Below are 21,937 nucleotides of genomic sequence, written 5' to 3'. Positions count from 1 at the left end.
AGGTCATTATCAATATCTTGAGATCATAGTGCCTCTTTTCTTTACTCTTCTCCTCTTTCTTCTTACTAACACACACACACACACACACACACACACACACACACACACACACACAGACACACACACACACACACAGACACACACACACACACAGGCTAGCCGCGCAATTACCAAGCTAACGCTGTAGCTTCACATCGGGATCTCCCTACGTTCGTACAGAGCTAAAACAGGAACTAGCTACCAGATCGGCTAAGCGTTCGCCGTGCCTAGCAACCCCCGCTTCTTCAGCCCTCTTCCAGACGCAGCACCACTACCGCCCTCTTGAGGCTAAATAGTTTTGTGCAGCTCACAGGAGTAGCCATCTTTGGAGTTGTTTTGGTGTTTAGAACTACACCGCCAACCGCCCTCCCCTTTGTCACTCATCTCTCTCACACACGCACACACACACAGACACAGACGTGTCCATGACACATGCTGCTTTGTTTTTGCTTTGTTTTTGGTTGTGATATTATAAAAAGGTATATGAGTTTATTGTTGAAGGATTATTGTTTAGCTGCTGATAATTGTGAAGTTAATAAACCTTATTATACTTAATTAGCAGTTGCTTGTGATTATTTGTGTACTTGTTGTAATAATCGCTGGTCGATCAGGTCCGTGCTTGGATTCACCCCTTCCTTTATTTCCTTTTTAAAAGGATTTACCACAGAAATGAGACTGTTCCACAGTTTGATTATTGGTCCCTGACTAGCATGGTGGTGCCCCGTTTTGATTGTTTGTCGATTTGATAAAGTTATTAAAAACCATATTCATAACTTTATTAATATTGATAAAACATCTTTGATAATTTGCCAATGATCAAATCTGTACCCTACGAGAATCCTACACCACTAAGGTCTATATAAAAGCATCCACAGAGCACCATGTCATAGGACCTTTAAAGATTTGTGCCGTATTGTGTAATATTGTTATTTCTTTTAGTTTTATTAAATTGGTATCGAAGTCACGGTATTGGTATCGGAATTTTTTTTTAACAATACCCAGCTCTACTCGACTGCCCCATGAACTGCAGAGGAATCCATTAGTTGGTGTGAGAAGCAGTGTTGGTGGTGGTGGTGGTCAGGAGGAGGGGAGGCTGCATACACTGCTTCAGTTTGCACACATATGCTATTCATGTGGATCTTGTTTCGTAAGACAGAGGGAGTGTACTTTACAAACTCCACATACCGAAACATCAATCATCTGAGCACGCTCAAACCATGGTGCATCAAGATAAAAGGCTTAATTATAGCAGCACGGTGGCCCAATGGTTAGCACTGTGGCCTCACAGCAAGAAGGTACCGGGTTCGAACCCTGGTCGTCCCGGGCCTTTCTGTGTGGAGTTTGCATGTCCTCTCCCCTCCGGTTTTCCCCACCGCTAAAAATTTGTTCCCCTCCCTCTCTACCAAGCTGATGTGTGGCGAGCGTCTGGCGTCGTGAGGCTGCCGTGCATCACCCACCTGGGTGCTACACACTGGTGGTGTTAGAGAGTAGTCCCCCCCACCGAAGCGCTTTGAGTGTCTGATAAAGGACTATATAAAATGTAATGAATTATGAATGCATCGTTGTGGCCCCGCTGTGATTTACACACAGCTTAATTAAGTGGATTTCGTGTCCTACATCTTTAACATGACGTTCACACTCAACAGGAAGTATAATTTTATCTCAGTTTTTGGCCTTGTGTCCACAACAAGCCAGTGATTTCTGAAAACCCCAACCTCACGTTTTAGTGTCAGCAGGGAAAACTGCACTTTTGGAAAACAATGGCATTGCTTGAACGCTCTGGGCTGAAATTCTGGCATTTCCTGTGAATTCTCACAGTCAAAATCTGCAGGAAGCCTGGATTTTGATGTCTATCTGGGAGTGCCTGTGTGTTAACCAAATGAAGAGTATGGCTGCACGAAATGAGGAAAATATGCCTTATGCGATAACGTTGTTGAATATCGCGATAAGGATATTACTTAATAATTAAACAGATATTAAAGTGTATTCTTCTAAAACACAACAAAAAATAATAATTTCCAACATTCTTTTACTGAACAAATTTAACATTGAATTGAATATAAAAGGCAGCACTAAAAAAGGAATCACATTACATTTTAATGTGCGGTTTTCTACTGATAATTTTCACAACTGCAACTGTTTTGTGTCTAATGCGATATGCCGCAGCCTTTCGCGATGTGTACATTGTGCCAGTTGCTATTGCGATGACAATAAAAAAAAACTATATTTTGTGCAGCCCTACTGAAGAGTACCATACGCAGTGAAACAGACTAGCCCAAATCTTATTAACTCTACCATGCACATGTCATCGATATAGTCCGACCTGGAAAGGCCATTATTATTATAATATAACAGGATACATTCTCATTCTCAAGTAGCAGCTTACAGTCCAGCTGTGTGGCAAGAATCTGATGGGTCCCAGAAACAATGGAACACCTGTTATCTCGTAAAATGAGACCATTTCTCATAATTATGAGATCCACATCTCGTAATAATGAAATCTACTCTTGTAATTATGATAGTAAGTAATTTTTATGAGATAAGATCTCATACTTATTTTCGTAACAATCAAGTATCAAAAACTGAGGAGGCCACGCTGTTGGATGCTGTCCTCCTCTCCTACTCTTTCTTCAATGCCTAACGAATCTCTCTCTTTCTCTCCCAGTGACCCTGTCTTTCTGCTTGAGCAGCACTGGTTGAAGGCTGAAAATATCGTAAACGTATTAATAACATAACTCATTACACTGGTCGGACTGTTCAGCTCTGTTTCTGACTGATACCTCCGGTTCAGGCTGGTCCTCATCCTCAACATGTGCCTTTTTCAGTCGCGGAAAATACTTTTCAATACTCATCTGGATTGAAGCGGCAAACATTCAGTGTAAGAGTAAAAAAGAAAAAAAAAAATGACATAATATTTTTTATGATACGTTTATTTGAGTCACAGCTGCTACATATAGTGTTTTGACCTCGACAACCCAACTGCATTTTACCGCAAACTTGCGACTAGTTAACTTTCTAAAGCGGGCGCAATCGCTTGTTTGCTAAGAGTCGGGTCAGGACTCCAACATTAACACACTGACAACATTGTATTCAGAATATAAAATATTTTTATAGCACTTTTTAATGTGTGATTGTGAAAAGGTGTTCACGAGATACCAACCTTTCGTGAACTTGTGAATTTCGCCAGCCGTCTTTCTCTCGTTTTGATGGAGACAGACGCTGTGTGAACGGAGGGGAGGGTGTGTGTGTGTGTGTGTGTGTGTGTGTGTGTGTGTGTGAGAGAGAGACATGTGAGTGACAGAGAGACGGAGGAAAGCACAGAAAGGAAATGCAGCTGAACGAATACGCTGCGTGTTTTAAATAGCGTTAAAAAAACAAAAAAAAAACACGAAACGCAATATGTGGCGGCCGGTGTTGAGTGTATGGCGCACCGCCACAAATTAGTCTATGTGTGGGAAACACTGACACTAGTGTGGACTTTGGATCGTTTTCACAGGTTAACGTTTTTTTAAAGTTGTATATGTATTTTCCAGTAACCCAGGAGCAAAAGAGGCGTGACACGTAACACAGCGGCGCCTAGTGTGTGAGCTGATCCGCGCCATTAATCAACTCGAGCTGACCCACAAATCGCCGACTTTATGCATTACAGTAGCACAATTGTCAGTAGCGTGAAGGACAGATGGAAAGGAAGGTGGACCATTGCACGGGTTTCTGTAAGTTATTAATAACTTGTAACGTTTTGACCCTCCTGTGGGTCGGCTCGTGCATAGGGTGGGGTACCGAAACCCGGTTCCCCTATGGAACCTGTTCCTACGCAACCGGTAGGAATCGGACCGGATTAGAATGCAAATTTCGGTTCCTCATTTCGGTTCTACTTAATGTGTCGACTGAAATATTTTCCCTCCGTCGCTCCGAAACGGACGTAAAAATATCACCCTTTCTCTGTAGTCTACCGTTAGCTAGCTACCGTAAATGTAGGCTACTTTTAAAATGTTACCTCCCCTTTCTCTGCTTTGCCCGCCCAGAGAATTTGGCCCACCCATGAGAAAGAGAGACATCATGGCTTTCAAACGAGCAAAGTGGCAGTTGGTTAAGGCCACACCCCCAAACCTCCACCTTGCCCCCTCCCCCCCCTCCTCCTCAACAGCATTTAAAGCTACAGACACAGAAATGGCACATCCTAAGGAAAGCTCATTGTGGGACTGGCTTTACTGGCTGTAATTCTGCACCAAGGCTGAATTTCGGGAAAGAGACTTCAGATCCAGTATTAGGGGACCACTAAGGTCTATATAAAAGAGACTTCAGATCCAGTATTAGGGAACCACTAAGGTCTATATAAAACAGACTTCAGTTACAGTATTAGGGGACCACTAAGGTCTATATAAAAGCATCCAAAGAGCACCATGTCATGGGAGCTTTAAATAGTGCGTTCATTTACCTCGGAACTCGTAAGCCGAAGCTGGGAATGACGTCACACCCGAGTTGAATGCGTTCCATTTACAAGTCGGATTTTCATTGTTTTCATGAGCTCTAGCCAGGTTAGCTATTGTTAGCAATGCCAGTTTATAAAGCATAATGCTGTTTTTTGTGCATACAAACAGCGTACAGTAACATGTCCACAGATAGAATATGGACAGTGCTGTGTGTACGACTGATTTAGTGAGACACAAATGGAATTTGTTTCAGAGTACAAATGGAACACACTAAAATGCGCAACAGTCCCGCCTTGAAAAGGGTGTGTTAATGGGGCTACTGTTTCACTTAGTCACACCAGCAAAACAGAGTTGTCTACCGTTGGCCTATGAACTGCTATTCTGGAGCTGTTGGGGGCAAAGTGCCTAGCTTAGCCACAACATGGCAGGAGTTGATGAGTTGATGAGGAGCAGAAGGAAATATAGGCCTACATTAAATTAGTAAAGCCAATCCCATTTAGATGTGTTTGAATTACCATCACATGAAAATATGTCAAAACCTCTGCTTCCCTGCAAATTCACTAACTGTTGCCTTCTGAAAGAGACATCTGCTTAATAGGGATCTGTGGCAAGCCTAATGGGGCGACACAAACAGACTTCAATCCCATTTAAGCTATCGGCGTCGTTCAGTATTGAAAGGCGCGCTGAATGTCTGCAGGAACATGCTGTAACTCAACGGTTTTCTCTTTCTCCCAGCAGCTTACGAAACAGCTGAAAGCAATTCCTCTCTCTGCATGACGAGAGGAGAGTCCCTGATGTGCAAGAAGCACTGCTGTGTATTGGCTGCAAAGCACGCGCGCATGCGCGCATGCGCGCGCGCACACACACACACACACACACACACACACACACACACACACACACACACACAAATTGTGCAGACTGTTAGAGGAGCCGGATGGCACAATTAAATAAGTCTCTCGCAGTGCCGAGGCTCCAGCAAGAGGCTGAGCGGAGGAATGAACCTGGGAGGCTCCAGCCAACGAGCATCACGTCTCAATCTGAGTAAATGAGCCATTGATTTGAAATGGGTGGGAGCTAATTGCAAAAAGAAAACCTCAATTTAAAAAAATAGATAAGATATTGAAAACGCAGGTAGAAGGTAGATAGTGTTTGAGTTCTAACTCAGCAGATGTTCTAGTAAGATACTGTAAGAATGATACACAAGAGCAGTTTAATTTGGTCAACTAATATGATCATCAAACAATTCATGATTTCCCTCTCAATTTTTGCAACTTCATGCCACCTTCTGGTAGCCTTCAGTCACTACTTTGTCGGTTACTTTTAATTACCTAAAACTCAAATAATTTACATTTAAAACTCAAATAATTCACATTTAAAACTCAAATAATTCACATTTATATTACCATGTGATATATATTCCACTACAAAAACAAATAACATTGGTTTTATTTTTATATAGAGCATATTTATTCTACTTTTTTTTCATCTATAGTTTGTTTGCTCATCAATAGATAAAGAAAAGTGCAAATTCATGTTACTGTTTAAGATTGATCCTAGCAACATAATTTAGATTAAAGGATATATACAAAAAAAGATTATGAAGGAATAACTTGAACTGACCGGCTTCTCCCTCTTGCTCTGTAGAAGGACTCAGTTTGGCCCACCAGGGCCTGAACTTCAGCAGCCCCTTTATCTCCTCATCCTCGAACAAATCAGCCCTGAAATGACACATAGATGTTAGCAGACAGCACAGGGGTGGGGAAAGAAAAAGCCATGTTTTAGGGCGTCAGAGGGTTTTTACTTTGACAAACTCACAGGTAATGGTCAGGTGAAAAAGCAGCTGCCTCTGCGTCCAGCCGTGCCTGCCTCCTCTCGGCCGCTGGCCTTCCTTCTGGGTTCTTGATATCAGTCACATCGCTCAGTTCCTCCTGTAGGGACAGTCCCGACATCGAAAATCTGGCAAGGTCATCTGAACTTCACTTGTACAATTCTATTCAGCAACTTTGTTTAATCAGAAAAGACGCAAGGATTTCACAAATGAGGAAATAATTAGGGCTGGGTACCGAATTCAGTACTTTTTAGGCACCGACCGAATTGCACCCTTAGTATGGAGTATGGAAAAAGGCCTTGCCATTCAATACCTAATGAGTAAATCTAATCCGCGTCAGTGAGCCAATAGTCTATATCCACGACGTCCCACTCCCGGAATAGCTCCAGTGCGGAAATTACGCCGGATGTCACTTTTTCCGGCCAGATGTCCGTTCCCTTCAGTTTTCTTTGCGTTTTAAACTCCGGTGGATTTGTGAGGACTATGGTTAACTGCTCCTCAGATCTCTGCAGGGTAAATCCAGACAGCTAGCTAGACTATCTGTCCAATCTGAGTTTTATGTTGCACGACTAAAAACAACCTTTGAACGTACACATGTTCCACCAAAACAAGTTCCTGCCCGAGACTATTTCGCCACCCAAGACGATTGTGATTGGTTTAAAGAAATGAACCAGAGCACGTTTTTCTCCCATCCCGGAATGCTGTGTGGACTAGCCAGACCCTCCTCCGCAGCGCTGTGTAGGGAGGTCTGACAAAGCGAGACTAGTGAGCCAATAAGCATGCTTCTACCAAGATCTAATAATGCTGGTGATCTATTTCTAACGTTACACGTCTTAGAGACACACAGGAAAAACTCAACGTTATGCACAGAGACGGGGCTCACGCAGTAGGAGCTGAAAAATAAATAAAAACATGTACTGAGAGGTTTATGCCTCGATGCAGAGGTCCAGGGTTCGAATCCAACCTGTGACGATTTCCTGCATGTCTTTCCTCTCTCTCTCTCTCTCTCTCTCTCTCTCTCTCTCTCTCTCTCTCTCTCTCTCTCTCTCTCTCTCTCTCTCTCTCTCTCTCTCTCTCTCTCTCTCTCTCTCTCTCTCTCTCTCTCTCTCTCTCTCTCTCTCTCTCAAGCTGTCCTGTCAAAAATTAAAGGGTGGAAAAGCCTAAATTTTATTTTTTTATGAAATTGGTTCAGGAGCCAGTATCAAAGTCGCGGTATCGAACATTATTTGAAAGATATCCAGTCCTAGAAATAATCACTATCTGTAACCTCACCTGTAATCTTGCAAACACTCCAGACCGCCGATTACCAAAGCCATATTTCGGCAGGGCTCTCAGCTCCTCCTCAGAGCTCTCCTTGTACACCTCCTGCTCGACCTGCCAGTCAAATTCTTCCTCATCGTCATCTTCATCATCCCCCGCAGCTTCACTGCATCCTTTTGAAATGTTATAAAGTTATGATTGGTTCTAACTTAATTCCATCATTACTTTAAAAGGGCTCATATTATGCTTTTTGCCTTTTCCCCTTTCCTTTATTGTGTTTATTATATATATATATATATATATATATATATATATTTTTATATATATATATATATATATATATATATATATATATATATATTAGGGCTGTCAAAATTAACGCGTTAATTTTCCGTTAATTTTTTAATATTTAACTCGTTAAAAAAAATTAACGAAATTAATGCAGCTGTGTTTGTTTACTTCATGTGGCGGCTGAGAAACGTAATACGTCTCCATAAGAGCAGGCGGCGCTACTCTAGGAGGGACTTACCTGATTGAAGTAGGCCTGCGGGCCAGTCAAGAGTTGAAACATGGACCAGTAAGATCCCAAAAGAGAAAAAAGATGATGTGTTAGAATCCAGAAATGAATGAGCACGGGCTATAAACGGGACCGAGTACTAGTTCCGACATGTTGTCTCGTCAGGAGAGATGCGCCACCGGTAAGCTGCTGTTTCGCTACATTGAGCTGCAGTTTAAGTTTGATTTGTCTGTTGCTCTACTGCTGTGCTGCCGATATGTACGTGCGCTATTTGTTTGCTTGATAACTGTTACGTTGGTCACGCTGATAAAACCTTATTTGCAGTCTGATGTTTAACGCTGTCGACTCGATAGTATCTGTGACTATATTCCAGTAAATGTTTGAAATTGGTGCGTCTCACTGTCACACAAGCTACTTCCTGGTTGCGGTGCTGGAAGGGAAATGTAGTCAATCGCTTTACATTGGTAATGGATTGCTGTCCACAGCGTCGCTATCTAAAACTACACTCAATGTTTTCACTTTAGACCAACATACACCTTTGTGGTTTTGGGTTACTGGGTTAATGTGTAACATTGATATTGATGTGCATTTCTGTGTTTAGATATATGTGCTTTGCTTAGTCATTCAGATTAAACACTATGTATATTATAATATTTATGATATTAAGTACTGCCTAGATTGTAATTTATATATATATATATATATATATATATTATTCAGAATATGGTATATTATTCAGAATATAGTATATTAGGTATGTGGCTAATATTGGGGGTGGTGAAAAAAATCTGCTCTCAAGTCAGACAGTTTCTAGCCGTTTCAGCAGCCTTCAGCAGGACTAAATAAGCCAAATTGTTGCTGCTGTTGTTCTGAACTTAGCAGAACCTTTCCTTGTTTGTTTTCTCTTCATATTTGTAAAGTTAAGTGATTTAGCATTTAAATATCCATTACTACAAGCTTCTCAATTTAAAAACGCGATTAATCGCGATTAACTACAGCAAATTGTGCGATTAATTAGTACATTTTTTTATCGATTGACAGCCCTAATATATATATATATATATATATATATATATATATTCTTTTGTGCACGTTGCCCAAATTCCACCCCAAAGGGACTTACCATCTCCAACAGAAAACACTATTCACAAAGGTGCATCACTTTGTAACACATGTTATAATGCTCGCCTAGCTGCTAGTGTGGCACGCCCTCATACTCCGCTCCTGACTGGCTAGTAGTCCTTACCTAGCTACTGCGCATGTGTGACTCCCAACAAAGATAGTAACAGAAGTGGGATGCCTCACTCTGTAGCTAAAACAGAGAGCTCAACACAGGGTGAAAAGAGGAGCTGCAGCAATGTGCAGTACAACAAAAACATGGTGTTTTGTTGAAAATTAAACCATGTAAACCTATTCTAGTACAACCTCTAAATACAATTATGAACCTGAAAATGAGCATAATATGAGCACTTTAATTAAACTGGTGTATAGATTTGGCTAACCTGTGCTTAAGTCCTCTATCAGTGGTTTTGCTGAACGGGAGCCTTTTGGGGCGAGGAGACTCGTCAGCATCTGAAGTCCTTCAAAGTGCTCTCCAGCGGTTTCCTTAGGGACCCAAAGAGTGACGAGACCTGCAGCAAGATGAAGCAAAGGGATGTTTTTTTTTTTATTTAACCATTCAGAGCTCCTTTTTAAATAACATCTCACACACGGTTTGCCTATTATTTAATACACTGTCTATTTCTAATTCTGAAACAATGACTCAATTAAATAACAGCCCATAAATCAACCAGTTAGAATTTTGACGACCCACTGACCCTTTGTCATTTATTAGGGCCCGAGCGCCGACAGCGGCGAAGGCCCTATTGAAACTGAAGGAATTATTCTTTTCTTTCTTTCTTTCTTTCTTTCTTCCTTCCTTCCTTCCTTCCTTCCTTCCTTCCTTCCTTCCTTCCTTCCTTCCTTCTATTATTTTCCCGTCAAATGAATTGGCTTTTTGAGGGGCTTAATATATTCAAAAACTCACCAAATTTGGCGGTCGCATCAAGTCTGGTGAAAATGTACGTATTTTAAGGGTTTCGGGAATAGGCGCGCAAAATGGCTCGCTAGCCCCCTAGAAAGTTAAGAAAATTGAGCCCTGCAGTGCGTTTAACGTGACTCACGAAACTTGGTACACATATGTAACATGTCAAGATGTACAAAAACGTCATTACAGCCATACCCTAAACCCAACAGGAAGTCCGCGCTTTTGATCTCAAAGTTCGAAATTAGTGCGATTTTGGCCATTTCCACATGTCGCATTTGTAACCGAACTCCTCCTAGAGATTTCATCCGATCAACTTCAAACTCGGTCTGTACCATCTTAAGATGTTAAAGATGAAAAGTTGTTAAAAAAAAACTTTTCGTTATAGGGTGTCGGCGTGGGCGGCCCCATTTTGCGTTTCGCGAAACAGGAAGTGGGTGTAACTCGAGTGTACGCGTTGTCCGATTACCTCGAAACTTTTCAGGATTCATAAGAGTCCGACCCTGAGGACAAATAAAGGCCGATATTTACTTAAAGTCATAGCGCCCCTAGTGGCAACAGGAAGTAGGCCTAAAAGTCAAGGTGCTATACTTTAACGAACTCCTCCTAGAGATTTCATCCGATGGACTTCAAACTTGGTCTGTACCATCCCAACACCTTAACGATGAAAAGTTATTAAAAGAAAAACTTTTGGTCAGACGGTGTGGGCGGCCCGCCATTTTGAGTGTTTAGCGATGACCAAAGAAGTTGTTGTAACTTGAGTGTACGTTGTCGTTATCTGCCCGAAATTTCTCCACGATGGACAAGGGTCCGGGCTTGAGGACACGTACAGGCCAAAATTGACTTTTGGTCATATAGCGCTCCCGGCCACAGGAAATCTGCCTTATATGACAAACATCATCCGATTTACATGAAACTTAGAATGTGTGGTCTACATGTGATACTGAGCCGCCCCTATAATATGACTACGCCCACTTACTCAGGCCACGCCCCTTTCATAACATTTGAACCGTTTAAGGTAGAGACGCTCGGTGAGGTGTCATTGAACTCAGCAGAGACTTCCTTTTAATTGGTTATGGTTTGACCCGGCCCCTATGCTTAAGCCCCGCCCCCTTTCATACAATTTGAACTTTTAAGATAGACCCTTGTGTGAGGTGCCATTGAACTCAGCAGAGACTTCCTTTTAATTGGTGATGGTTTGACCCCGCCCCTATGCTTTAGCCACGCCCCTTTTCACAGCTAATGAACCGTATGACGTGAGTCTTGTGTGAGGTATCGTTGAACTCGGGCGGGAGTTCCCTTTAATTGGTGACGATTTGGGGCGCGAAGTGCCGCGCTAACCGGTCGCAAGGAGCGGGCGTCCGCCCGGTAACCCCGACGCCGCAGAGTGCAAGGGTCCGGTCCATCGCTGCAATGCTTTAACCTTTTAGTTGTCCTTCGGGCTCACCGGACCCGGCGGACAACACAAGGATTATGTACTTCCGTTTACTTTGTTGAGAATTGCTCTCTAAAACCGGTTTCTTTTAAAGTAAGTAAGTAAAGTTTATTTCTAGAACACATTTAAACACAGTTTAAGCTGACCAAAATGCTGTACAAACAAGAACTAAGGTGCTGTATTAACCCTTGTTTAGAGAGCAATTCTCAACAAAGTAAATGGAAGTACATAATCCTTGTGTTGTCCTTCGGGTCACTGGGACCCGAAGGACAACACAAGGGTTAATGAAATGTGAATTTACTGTAGCAATGATTTGGTAATCACAGCGTCTCAAAAAAAAAAAAAAAAAAAGAGTATTTGTTTAAATATATTAGGAACTGACTGCTATTTTTGTGACTAGTGACTTTTCAAAATAAGTTTCAAAATAATATTCACTTCAGACTTTAGTAATGCAAGTCATTTTAGCTTTGACATTTTATACAAGGCTATCAATTAAAAGAAAATAATCAGAAGATAAATTGATAATGAATATAGGCTTTACTTTTAACCATGCAGTATATTTCAGATTTTTTCCCATAGGAAAGAAATTAATAAATGCTCTTCATAAACCGACGTGCAATATGTCAGAAATAACAATGACATGATGACTCACAACCTCGGAGGAGAAGACGAGAAAAACACAACACTAGGAAGTCATTAATCACAGGCTTTTCATTTTAATCAGAAAAAATAAATAAAAGGAACTGTGATTAATCCCTTTTTGCACAGTTGTAGATTTTAAATTTGAAAGTGTCTATTTATAACAAACAATAGCCAATCAATCTGGCCAACTGTGCATGCAACACTTCCAAATTAAGTAGTTTCTTTACAAACTGCTACTAAAACTAAACAGGCACTAGATGAATTAGACTGATTTGGCCCCACCACAGAGAAAATCTGATGGTCGCCTAAAGACCTCATCAAATTTCAATGCACCCAAGTGTTAAAGCTTAGATGTGCTGTAGGATGGGAGCTGACTAATTGCTTGAGTTGTAGGCCTTTCAGAATAAAAAGCCTGAAAGAGGGATCTTAATGGTTGCTCATTAGAAGTCTAAACAAGGACACTCATTAGCGGCGCTTTATTAGCAGATGTCACAGGCTTATTTAGACACAGCGAGTTAACTGGGGCCCTGCTGACAGACGGGCAATGAGGTGTCAGAGTCCATAAGACAGATGTCCCCATAAAGACAACTTCATTAGAACTGATTATGTGCAACCGAAATCAAAGCGACATCACAGTGACAGACAGTATTGTATAGACACTAGCGAACGTCACTCCGGTAGTCGTTATGACGTTTCATTTGCTCGTTATATATTTAAAGAAAGTCCTACGTGAGGTCCCCATCACTGTCACTGTGAAAAGACATATTACAGGCAGCCGGGGTGCTTTAATCATGATGACATGACAGATGGGGCCAGTGGCCCTTGAAATGGGATGAAATAACATGATTGGTGGGTTAATTTACCCTGGCTGATTGACTGAAGTACTAACTAAAGACACCCCGGGGATCATTCACGGCATTGTAAGCAAGTATATCACACAACTGCACACCTGACATATCAAAGTTGCAGACCAGGAATGCACCGATCCGATACTGATACAGGTATATATACTTTTTTTACCAAGTTACTGGTGCACAATGTATTATTATTATTTTTTTTTAAAGATTCTTTTTTGGGATTTTCCGCCTTTATTTTGACAGGACAGCTAGGTGAGAAAGGGGAGAGTGAGAGGGGGAAGACATGCAGGAAATTTGTCACAGGTCGAAGTGTTTCCTCTGTTGATTTTGTAGTGGATGCCCACCATGGCAAAATTTCTGCCACCACGGTATCAGAAATAGGGCTGTACAAAAAAATGTAGTCACTGTTGCCTTTTAGTAGAACTATTCAGAGGTTACTGGGCCCGTCCACTTTAACTCCACATACTGTTGTGTTGATGTAGTTTATTGTCAAAATGTTTGGGTTCTTCCGAGTCCACTATTAAACGAACAGCTCCACTTAAAAACGTCACCGCGGTGGGTCCGTTCTAAGTGTAGACCTGTTGTAGATGTTCCTATAGTTCCTCAAAAAATACAGTTCAATCACAACTGAAAATATGCCTCATTGTGTGTGAATAGAGGTGAATAAATATATTTGTTTGTGTTGCAGCAAAGTGGTTAAAGTGGTTAGGATGCATCCCATATAACCACAACTTCAGGTTCAATCCCAGCCAGAGAACTTTGTTGCAAGTCATATGCAGGTCTTCAGTGTTTCCTCTATGTTGATTGGCAAGTGGCGGTCCGCCACGGTTAGATTTCTCCCGCCACGGTTTCAGAACCGGGCGTGCCTAGCCTACTCCTGGTTGCTTGGCAACAGTAAACAGAAATTCTCCAGTGCTACCTTCAAGCACATCTTAAAAGTTACTTCAGAGGTATTGTTAAGTCACAAGGACGATGTTTTTGGATTTAAAATATTTATTTCTCGATAAAAGTAACAAAATATGAGATAAAATGCCAAACATATCAGATATATACAGAAATACGATATCCTGAAGCGTTTTCCGCACTCTTGAATTATTTTCTTCGACTCGAGCCACTGACCTACGTCACGCTGCCCCTTCACTCCGATTGGCTGTCGCTTTGTCGCATCGCTCCACATTTGCATAAAATAGACTTCTTGTCTATTTTGGCCCCGCCTTGCTCGTGGCAGCGGCGAGCTCGTCGCTTGTCGCTGGCAAATGGCCACTCCCGTTGAAAATGAATGGTAGCCTGTCGCTTTGTTTCTGTCTCTTGTAGCTAATGTGACTGTGGGGTAAGGGTTAGGTGCCTTGAAGTCAATGGTGGGGGCTTAAAACACCATTGAGCACTGTGAAACTATCCATTAAAAGGTTATACTGTGTGCTATGTGCTCAGCATACAGATGATACAATGAAACATATGTTCGGATAACATTTGTTAACTGTTTTTCCTTGTTGAAAGGAAAGGTCAGCACATTCTGACAAACACCGGAAGGAAAAAAACAACAGTTATTAAAAACATACTGTATCCTGAAAATCCTGCTGTGACTTGTTTCATAGTGTTGACAAAAAAAAACAACACAAGAAATAAAATGAATGGAAGGTATCAGATCCTCAATTAGAACTTCGGTTTTGTTTTCCCCTTCTCTTGCCTCCCAGCGCTTCTCTGGATCAATGCTCACAGAGTGCTGATATTCTGTAGCGGTGGGTGACAGACATCCAATCAGATAGACAACAGCAAAAACGTTACAGCAACCTGAGAAACTAATTCTTTTATATTTGATCCAATAAGAAAAAGGGTAGGTTGAGGATAGGAAATGTGTATGGGAAACTGATTGTGCCTCCAGGTTGTGTGCATGCTAGATTTACAGTACAGGCCAAAAGTTTGGACACACCTTCTCATTCAATGAGTTTCCTTTATTTTCATGACTATTTACATTGTAGATTCTCACTGAAGGCATCAAAACTATGAATGAGCACGTGGAATTATGTACTTAACAAAAAAGTGTGAAAGAACTGAAAACATGTCTTATATTTTAGATTCCTCAAAGAAGCCACCCTTTGCTCTGATTACTGCTTTGCACACTCTTGGCATTCTCTTGATGAGCTTCAAGAGGTAGTCACCTGAAATGGTTTTCCAACAGTCTTGAAGGAGTTCCCAGAGATGCTTAGCACTTGTTGGCCCTTTTGCCTTCACTCTGTGGTCCAGCTCACCCCAAACCATCTCGACTGGGTTCAGCTCCGGTGACTGTGGAGGCCAGGTCATCTGGCGCAGCACTCCATCACTCTCCTTCTTGGTCAAATAGCCCTTACACAGCCTGGAGGTGTGTTTGGGGTCATTGTCATGTTGAAAAATAAATGATGGTCCAACTAAACGCAAACTGGATGGGATGGCATGTCGCTGCAGGATGCTGTGGTAGCCATGCTGGTTCAGTATGCCTTCAATTGTGAATAAATCCCCAACAGCGTCACCAGCAAAGCACCCCCACACCATCACACCTCCTCCTCCATGCTTCACGGTGGGAACCAGGCATGTAGAATCCATCCGTTGACACGGCGGTTGGAACCAAAGATCTCAAATTTGGACTCATCAGACCAAAGCACAGATTTCCACTGGTCTAATGTCCATTCCTTGTGTTTCTTGGCCCAAACAAATCTATTCTGCTTGTTGCCTCTCCTTAGCATTGGTTTCCTAGCAGCTACTTGACCATGAAGGCCTGATTCGCGCAGTCTCCTCTTAACGGTTGTTCTAGAGATGTCTGCTGCTAGAACTCTGTGTGGCATTCATCTGGTCTCTAATCTGAGCTGCTGTTAACTTGCGATTTCTGAGGCTGGTGACACGGATGAACTTATCCTCAGCAGCAGAGGTGACTCTTGGTCTTCCTTTCCTGGGGCGGTCCTCATGTGAGCCAGTTTCGTTGTAGCGCTTGATGGTTTTTGCGACTGCACTTGGGGACACATTCAAAGTTTTCGCAATTTTCCGACTGACTGACCTTCATTTGTTAAAGTAATGATGGCCACTCGTTTCTCTTTACTTAGCTGATTGGTTCTTGCCATAATATGAATTCTAACAGTTGTCCAATAGGGCTGTCGGCTGTGTATCAACCTGACTTCTGCACAACACAACTGATGGTCCCAATCCCATTAATAAGCGAAAAACAATTCCACTAATTAACCCTGACAAGGCACACCTGTGAAGTGAAAACCATTTCAGGTGACTACCTCATGAAGCTCATTGAGAGAACACCAAGGGTTTGCAGCGCTATCAAAAAAGCAAAGGGTGGCTACTTTGAGGAATCTAAAATATAAGACATGTTTTCAGTTATTTCACACTTTTTTGTTAAGTACATAATTCCATGTGTGTTCATTCATAGTTTTGATGCCTTCAGTGAGAATCTACAATGTAAACAGTCATGAAAATAAAGAAAACGCATTGAATGAGAAGGGGTGTCTGAAATGTTGGCCTGTACTGTACATTTCTACTTAGAAGACGCAATATTGCAAACATTTGACTCGAGAATTGATGCTTGCAGTACTTCTGTGAAAATGGCCAAGGCCGCGTGTTGTGTTCCCGTCAACCTTGAAAAAAAAATATTGTTTTTGACGCCTTTTTTTCCAGTTTGTTTTTGCTTTTTCCAACGTTTTAAATTGTTAAATGTTTCTTCTACACATTTTCAGCGCTTATTTCTACGTCCCATATTTTCTGATATAAAATGGGTCAATTTGACCCGAAGTCAACACAAGGGTTAAGTGAAAGCCTTATGTTTACATATTACATTGGTATAAGAGTAGGGTAATGTGTGCATAGCAAGTGTGTGGTAGGAGAGAGAGAGAGAGAGAGAGAGAGAGAGAGAGAGAGAGAGAGAGAGAGAGTGTGGATGGTCTCAGAGCAGACAACTATGGACCTTTTTCACAGCAGACATTTTGACTTGTCATAGTAGGAAAAGCACAGCTGACAGCTGAGTCTCTTAAGTTGGTATCCAATAAGAAAGCAATCTTAATATCTGATAACCACTCAGATTTCTTTGTTTAAGTGTTCCTTCTGTCTGTATTATTAACGGTTTTTGAAAGTCTGTCTCTTTTGTATCTTTTATTTCCCTCTGTTTAGACTATTACTTTTATTTTTACTTTAATATTATATTATTTGTATATATTTTTGTATCTTATTTGTTTACTTATTGCAATGAATGAATATCTGTAAACTAATTTTGGAAATTAAGTTTAAAAAAAAAGCAGGGTGTTGGGGGAATCACTTTTTCATCAAAGCGCAGTTTTTGCAAGTTCCCGCAATTGCATAAATATCCCACATATTCCATTGCATTTTTTAAGAAAACGTGCCGCATAATCAAGGATTTTTGCCCGCAACAATCACAAAAAAACTACGCGTTTTTCTGGAAGGACTGTACAATACTGTTACTGACAGGAGATTTTTATTTAATTTTCAATAATAATAATAATACTACAGATAAGGAAGAATATAGAGGAAGATAAGAAACTTTTAAAAACAGAGTACTAAATCACAATTGCCTTATTGGTCTAAAAAAAACCAATTAGATTATATTCCTATATTGTTCAGCCCTATTTAATAATGTGACCTACCTTTATCAATGTCAAATTTGGCCTTTTCTCTGCCATCCTCCACTATTCTTCCAGGAAGAGATAATCTGAAAATAACACATAGACCCAGACGGTTACAGTCACTAATAACAAAGGCAGCTCTATCGCCACTTTTAAATCAAAACATTTATTTTTTCCAAACATTATGGACCATTATTATGACTTCCTCTATCTTGTGTTTCTACCCTTGTACCACTTTTTATTTCACTTTTATGCATATATGTACAGTACAGGCCAAAAGTTTGGACACACCTTCTCATTCAATGTGTTTCTTTATTTTCATGACTGTTTACATTGTAGATTCTCACTGAAGGCATCAAAACTATGAATGAACACATACGGAATTATGTACTTAACAAAAAAGTGTGAAATAACTGAAAACATGTCTTATATTTTAGATTCTTCAAAGTAGCCACCCTTTGCTTTTTTGATAACTCTGCAAACCCTTGGTGTTCTCTCAATGAGCTTCATGAGGTAGTCACCTGAAATGGTTTTCACTTCACAGGTGTGCTTTGTCAGGGTTAATTAGTGGAATTTTTTCCCTTATTAATAAAAAGCAAAGGGTGGCTACTTTGAAGAATCTAAAATATACGACAGGTTTCTCAGTTATTTCACACTTTTTGTTAGGCACATAATTCCATTTGTGTTCATTCATAGTTTTGATGCCCTCAGTGAGAATCTACAATGTAAATAGTCATGAAAATATAAAGGAAACACATTGAATGAGGTGTGTCCAAACTTTTGGCCTGTACTGTGTGTGTGTGTGTGTGTGTGTGTGTGTGTGTGTGTGTGTGTGTGTGTGTGTGTGTGAGAGAGAAATATATATATATATATATATATATATATATATATATATATATATATATATATATATATATATATACACACATGCAATGATTTTAAATGTATTTTTTGTATTTTAATCCCAACTTTTTACAGTGTTTTGAGACCATGTCTTATGGTGATATTGCACTTGAAATAAACTTGAATTGGAACACCCTATTTGCTAGATCCTGTCAATTTTCTATTGCTATTGAGACCAATACCATGGTCAGAAGATAAATGACAGCAAATCCAAGTCTAAGATAGATGGTGGTACCTGATAAGTCTGTGAATTAACTGCTTTCATCACCCCCCCTCTTTCATCCAAGCTAGGTTTCAACAGAGATGCTAACTCACCTGAGAAAGTAGGGCTTGGCATAGAACTTGAAATCTGACCCATCAATGTAAAGGTCAAATTCGGATGTTCTGGTGTAGGGCACACGGATGCTGAGGATCAGGTACTCTGCATCTTGGCTCAGGTCAAACGCCGGAGTTATCATTATGGATGCCGGTGTAATACACACAGACCTGTAGCATCAATGACAGGAGGAATCTCATGTCAAACTCATTTTCACTAAGGGCCACACTGGAAAAAGAGAATCACACCAAGGGCCAGACATGGAGAGTTTATTGACGTGCTTTTTCTTTTTTTTTTTACATTTTGGTAGCTTTTTTCCTCATTTTTTGTGGCTTTCTCAGACATTTGTCACCTTTTTGTAAATTTGTTGCTTTTCCCGACATTTTTGTACGCTTTTTGTCGCATTTGTGTTGACACGAAGCCCTACAAAAGTCATCAAAATAGTTCCTTACTCATATAATTTAGCAAATCAAGCAAAACAATGATTTTTTTTTTTTAACAACCTGTTTCACAGCCTGAATATGAAAACTCTCTCTCTCTCTCTCTCTCTCTCTCTCTCTCTCTCTCTGCTTTTGGGGGAATTTCTGATTCTCAGAGTCGGCAAATCTGCCTACTTTGAATGTCAGGTAATTGCAGTTTAAAAAAACACTTTCTTGTGTTTTTGGTTTGGCGCACAACTAGGAGGGCCAAAATGTATTGTGAACCCAAATACGGGCCGGTTCTAAATCTGCAACGGGCCGCATTTGGCCCGCGGGCCTTGAGTTCGACACGTGTAATGTATAGGATTGCATTCCATAGCAGTCTGCCGGGCCGTTTGACTGAATAACGGCCCGGCTGACTATAGCATGCCACCTTGTGGTTGATCACGTCTCCACAGGCAGCAGCCCAGCCACATGTGCCACACTGAGAGTGAACACTGTAAACACGGCTTGTGTAAAACGTAACGACTCGTTTCCGACCGCAGCAAGTTACAAAATGTGTGTGTTTACTTTGACTTTATATTGGCGAGTAACCCCTTCCTTCCGTCTTCTCTTGTGTTTATTAACATCTTCATACCAAACTGTATTCGAAAAATCGAGACATTTTAAAAGATCTTGCTTGTTGACGAACCAGTGTATCTTTCAAAACATTGCTTAACCCATTTAAAAAAGTATAATGTTCAGTAATTATGTTCGGCATAAATATAATCTACCTAGAGGCATGTTTAAACGATATTTGCCAAATCCTATTGAGCTAACGTTTACTTTAACGTTAAAGTTGGAGAGTTTGTATTGGCCTAACGTTATGCACTCCTAATTAAACATTATACTCTAACAACCAAAAGTGACATAAGACATAAAGTGGTGATCTATGAAGTGACCATATCTATTGATGAAATGTATGTCACACTGACTTCGCTGTTTTTGTTAAATGAAGTTCCGTTGTATGGCTAACATTACTAGCCTGTAAACTAAGCTAACACATGATTGGTCTCCTCGTGTTTTGGCTAACATAGCATATAGCAGCAGTGCAAGTTGATAAGATTACGCGACCACTACCTTCCATTACTTATTATTTCAATGCATGCGGTGGCAATGGACAGTTTATATCGCTTCAGTGACAGTCGCTTTAAGACACGGGTTACAAGAACGCACACTCACCAGAAACAGTTACCCCAACAAGCTTCACTGGCAGCTCTTGGATGTAGCGCCCATGTTTTACCGTAGTACACAGTGTAAACAGGCAATACAAATGTTCTGACAAAAATCACAATTATTTTTTTTTTTCACAAGACAGATAAGAAGAGAGGTGTCAAAAGTATTCACATTCATTACTCAAGTAGAAGTATAGATACTAGGGTTTAAAAACCTTCTGTTGAAGTTGAAGTATCAACTCAAGCTTTTGACTCAAGTAAAAGTGTAAAAGTACTGGTTTTATTTAAAGTATTTTTACTTAAAGTATAAAAGGAAAAGCAGGCTAATGTAAGGGGGAAACAATGCCATTAAGGACAAAAGCTTAACCCGCCCTACCAGTTAGGTTTTCTATCAAGAGTTAAATCATGATTATAAAATACTGAAAAAGAAAACAAATAAACAACAAAAAACACATATTGCAGTGGTAGTGGAATGTAACTGTGTTTAATGTAGGTCTACTTGAAAAGCCTACTGTAGCCTGAGTGCTTGTAGCTTACTTCAGTTGAGCGTTTCCATTTTCCCACTTTATAGGCCTACTACATTCCAGAGGCAAATATTGTAGTGTTTACTGTTGTTACATTTATTTGACAACTACAGTCAATAGTTACTCTCTGATTTGATTGATATAGGCCTATTAAAATGTACACACAAAACCTACTGTGAGTTTATAAAATATGAAGCTGTAATGTTATAGACGATAACAGTGCAAGTAGGTGCTCCACCTCCAGTGTTGTAATGAGTGGAGGTCCTCCACTCATTACAACATTGAAACGCTATCCAATAATGCCTCAGTAATATTCCAGATCACACTGACACGGGCCATTCTGCCGCATAATGACCACTTTTACTTTTGATACTTTAAGCACATATGTTGCTGATAATCTCTGCATACTTCTACTTTATTTTTGAATGCATGTAGTTCATGGAACAGGCCTACCAGACGCAGGCCTGTGACTCCAATGGGTCAGGGGGTGTGAAGTCACAGTATAAAAGATTTATAATTGCAAACTACAGGGGGCAACACTTTATTTTGAAAAACTTGGAGAAACAGCTCCAAAATTCCCTTTGAAAAGACAAGAAAGGAGGCTATTATGATGCCTTCAAAGCGGAGTGTTTATCCCCTCCAGTTTCATGTAGGATCTGCAGAAAGATATCATAGAGCAACGTGGTCACTTGGCCCTTAGCCTACATTCTTTTCAAGTGAAAATGTACTTGGCAAAAAAAGAAAATCTGATCCTGATTACGAATAGTGCGGTGATACTACCATGCTTACGGTAATGCCGGAGTAGCCACGCCTCCGCAGTGTAATCCCCTATGGTCGTTGAGAAGCTCCTCTCCGCTCTCTCCATCATCATCATCAGAAAAATGCGAGCGGGGAGCTGTGACAAAATGTCA

At 40.7% G+C, this 21,937-nt stretch overlaps 1 protein-coding gene across 5 annotated transcripts in view; it reads right to left on the bottom strand.

The window, feature by feature from the left end:
- shq1 (SHQ1, H/ACA ribonucleoprotein assembly factor) overlaps positions 1–21,907 on the bottom strand; it is a 56,684-nt gene extending 34,777 nt beyond the window's left edge. The window contains exons 1-8 of one of the 5 annotated variants that reach the window (XM_039797502.1): positions 21,816–21,907; positions 18,869–19,039; positions 17,672–17,736; positions 9,583–9,711; positions 8,093–8,107; positions 7,576–7,736; positions 6,291–6,403; positions 6,096–6,193 (exon numbers count right to left, since the gene is read on the bottom strand). In XM_039797502.1, the coding sequence (XP_039653436.1) occupies positions 6,096–6,193; positions 6,291–6,403; positions 7,576–7,736; positions 8,093–8,107; positions 9,583–9,711; positions 17,672–17,736; positions 18,869–19,011 (724 nt within the window). In that variant the 5' untranslated portion in view covers positions 19,012–19,039; positions 21,816–21,907. Of the gene's footprint in view, positions 1–6,095; positions 6,194–6,290; positions 6,404–7,575; positions 7,737–8,092; positions 8,108–9,582; positions 9,712–17,671; positions 17,737–18,868; positions 19,040–20,407; positions 20,464–20,509; positions 20,587–21,815 lie in introns of those variants that run through there. The other 4 variants (XM_039797501.1, XM_039797503.1, XM_039797504.1 and 1 more) reach the window with 4 other exon arrangements.
- Positions 21,908–21,937: the final 30 nt, after the last annotated feature.

This window comes from Perca fluviatilis, chromosome 4, assembly GCF_010015445.1.
Source record: "Perca fluviatilis chromosome 4, GENO_Pfluv_1.0, whole genome shotgun sequence".
Lineage (NCBI taxonomy): Eukaryota > Metazoa > Chordata > Actinopteri > Perciformes > Percidae > Perca > Perca fluviatilis.
This window is presented reverse-complemented; position numbering and strand designations above follow the sequence as displayed.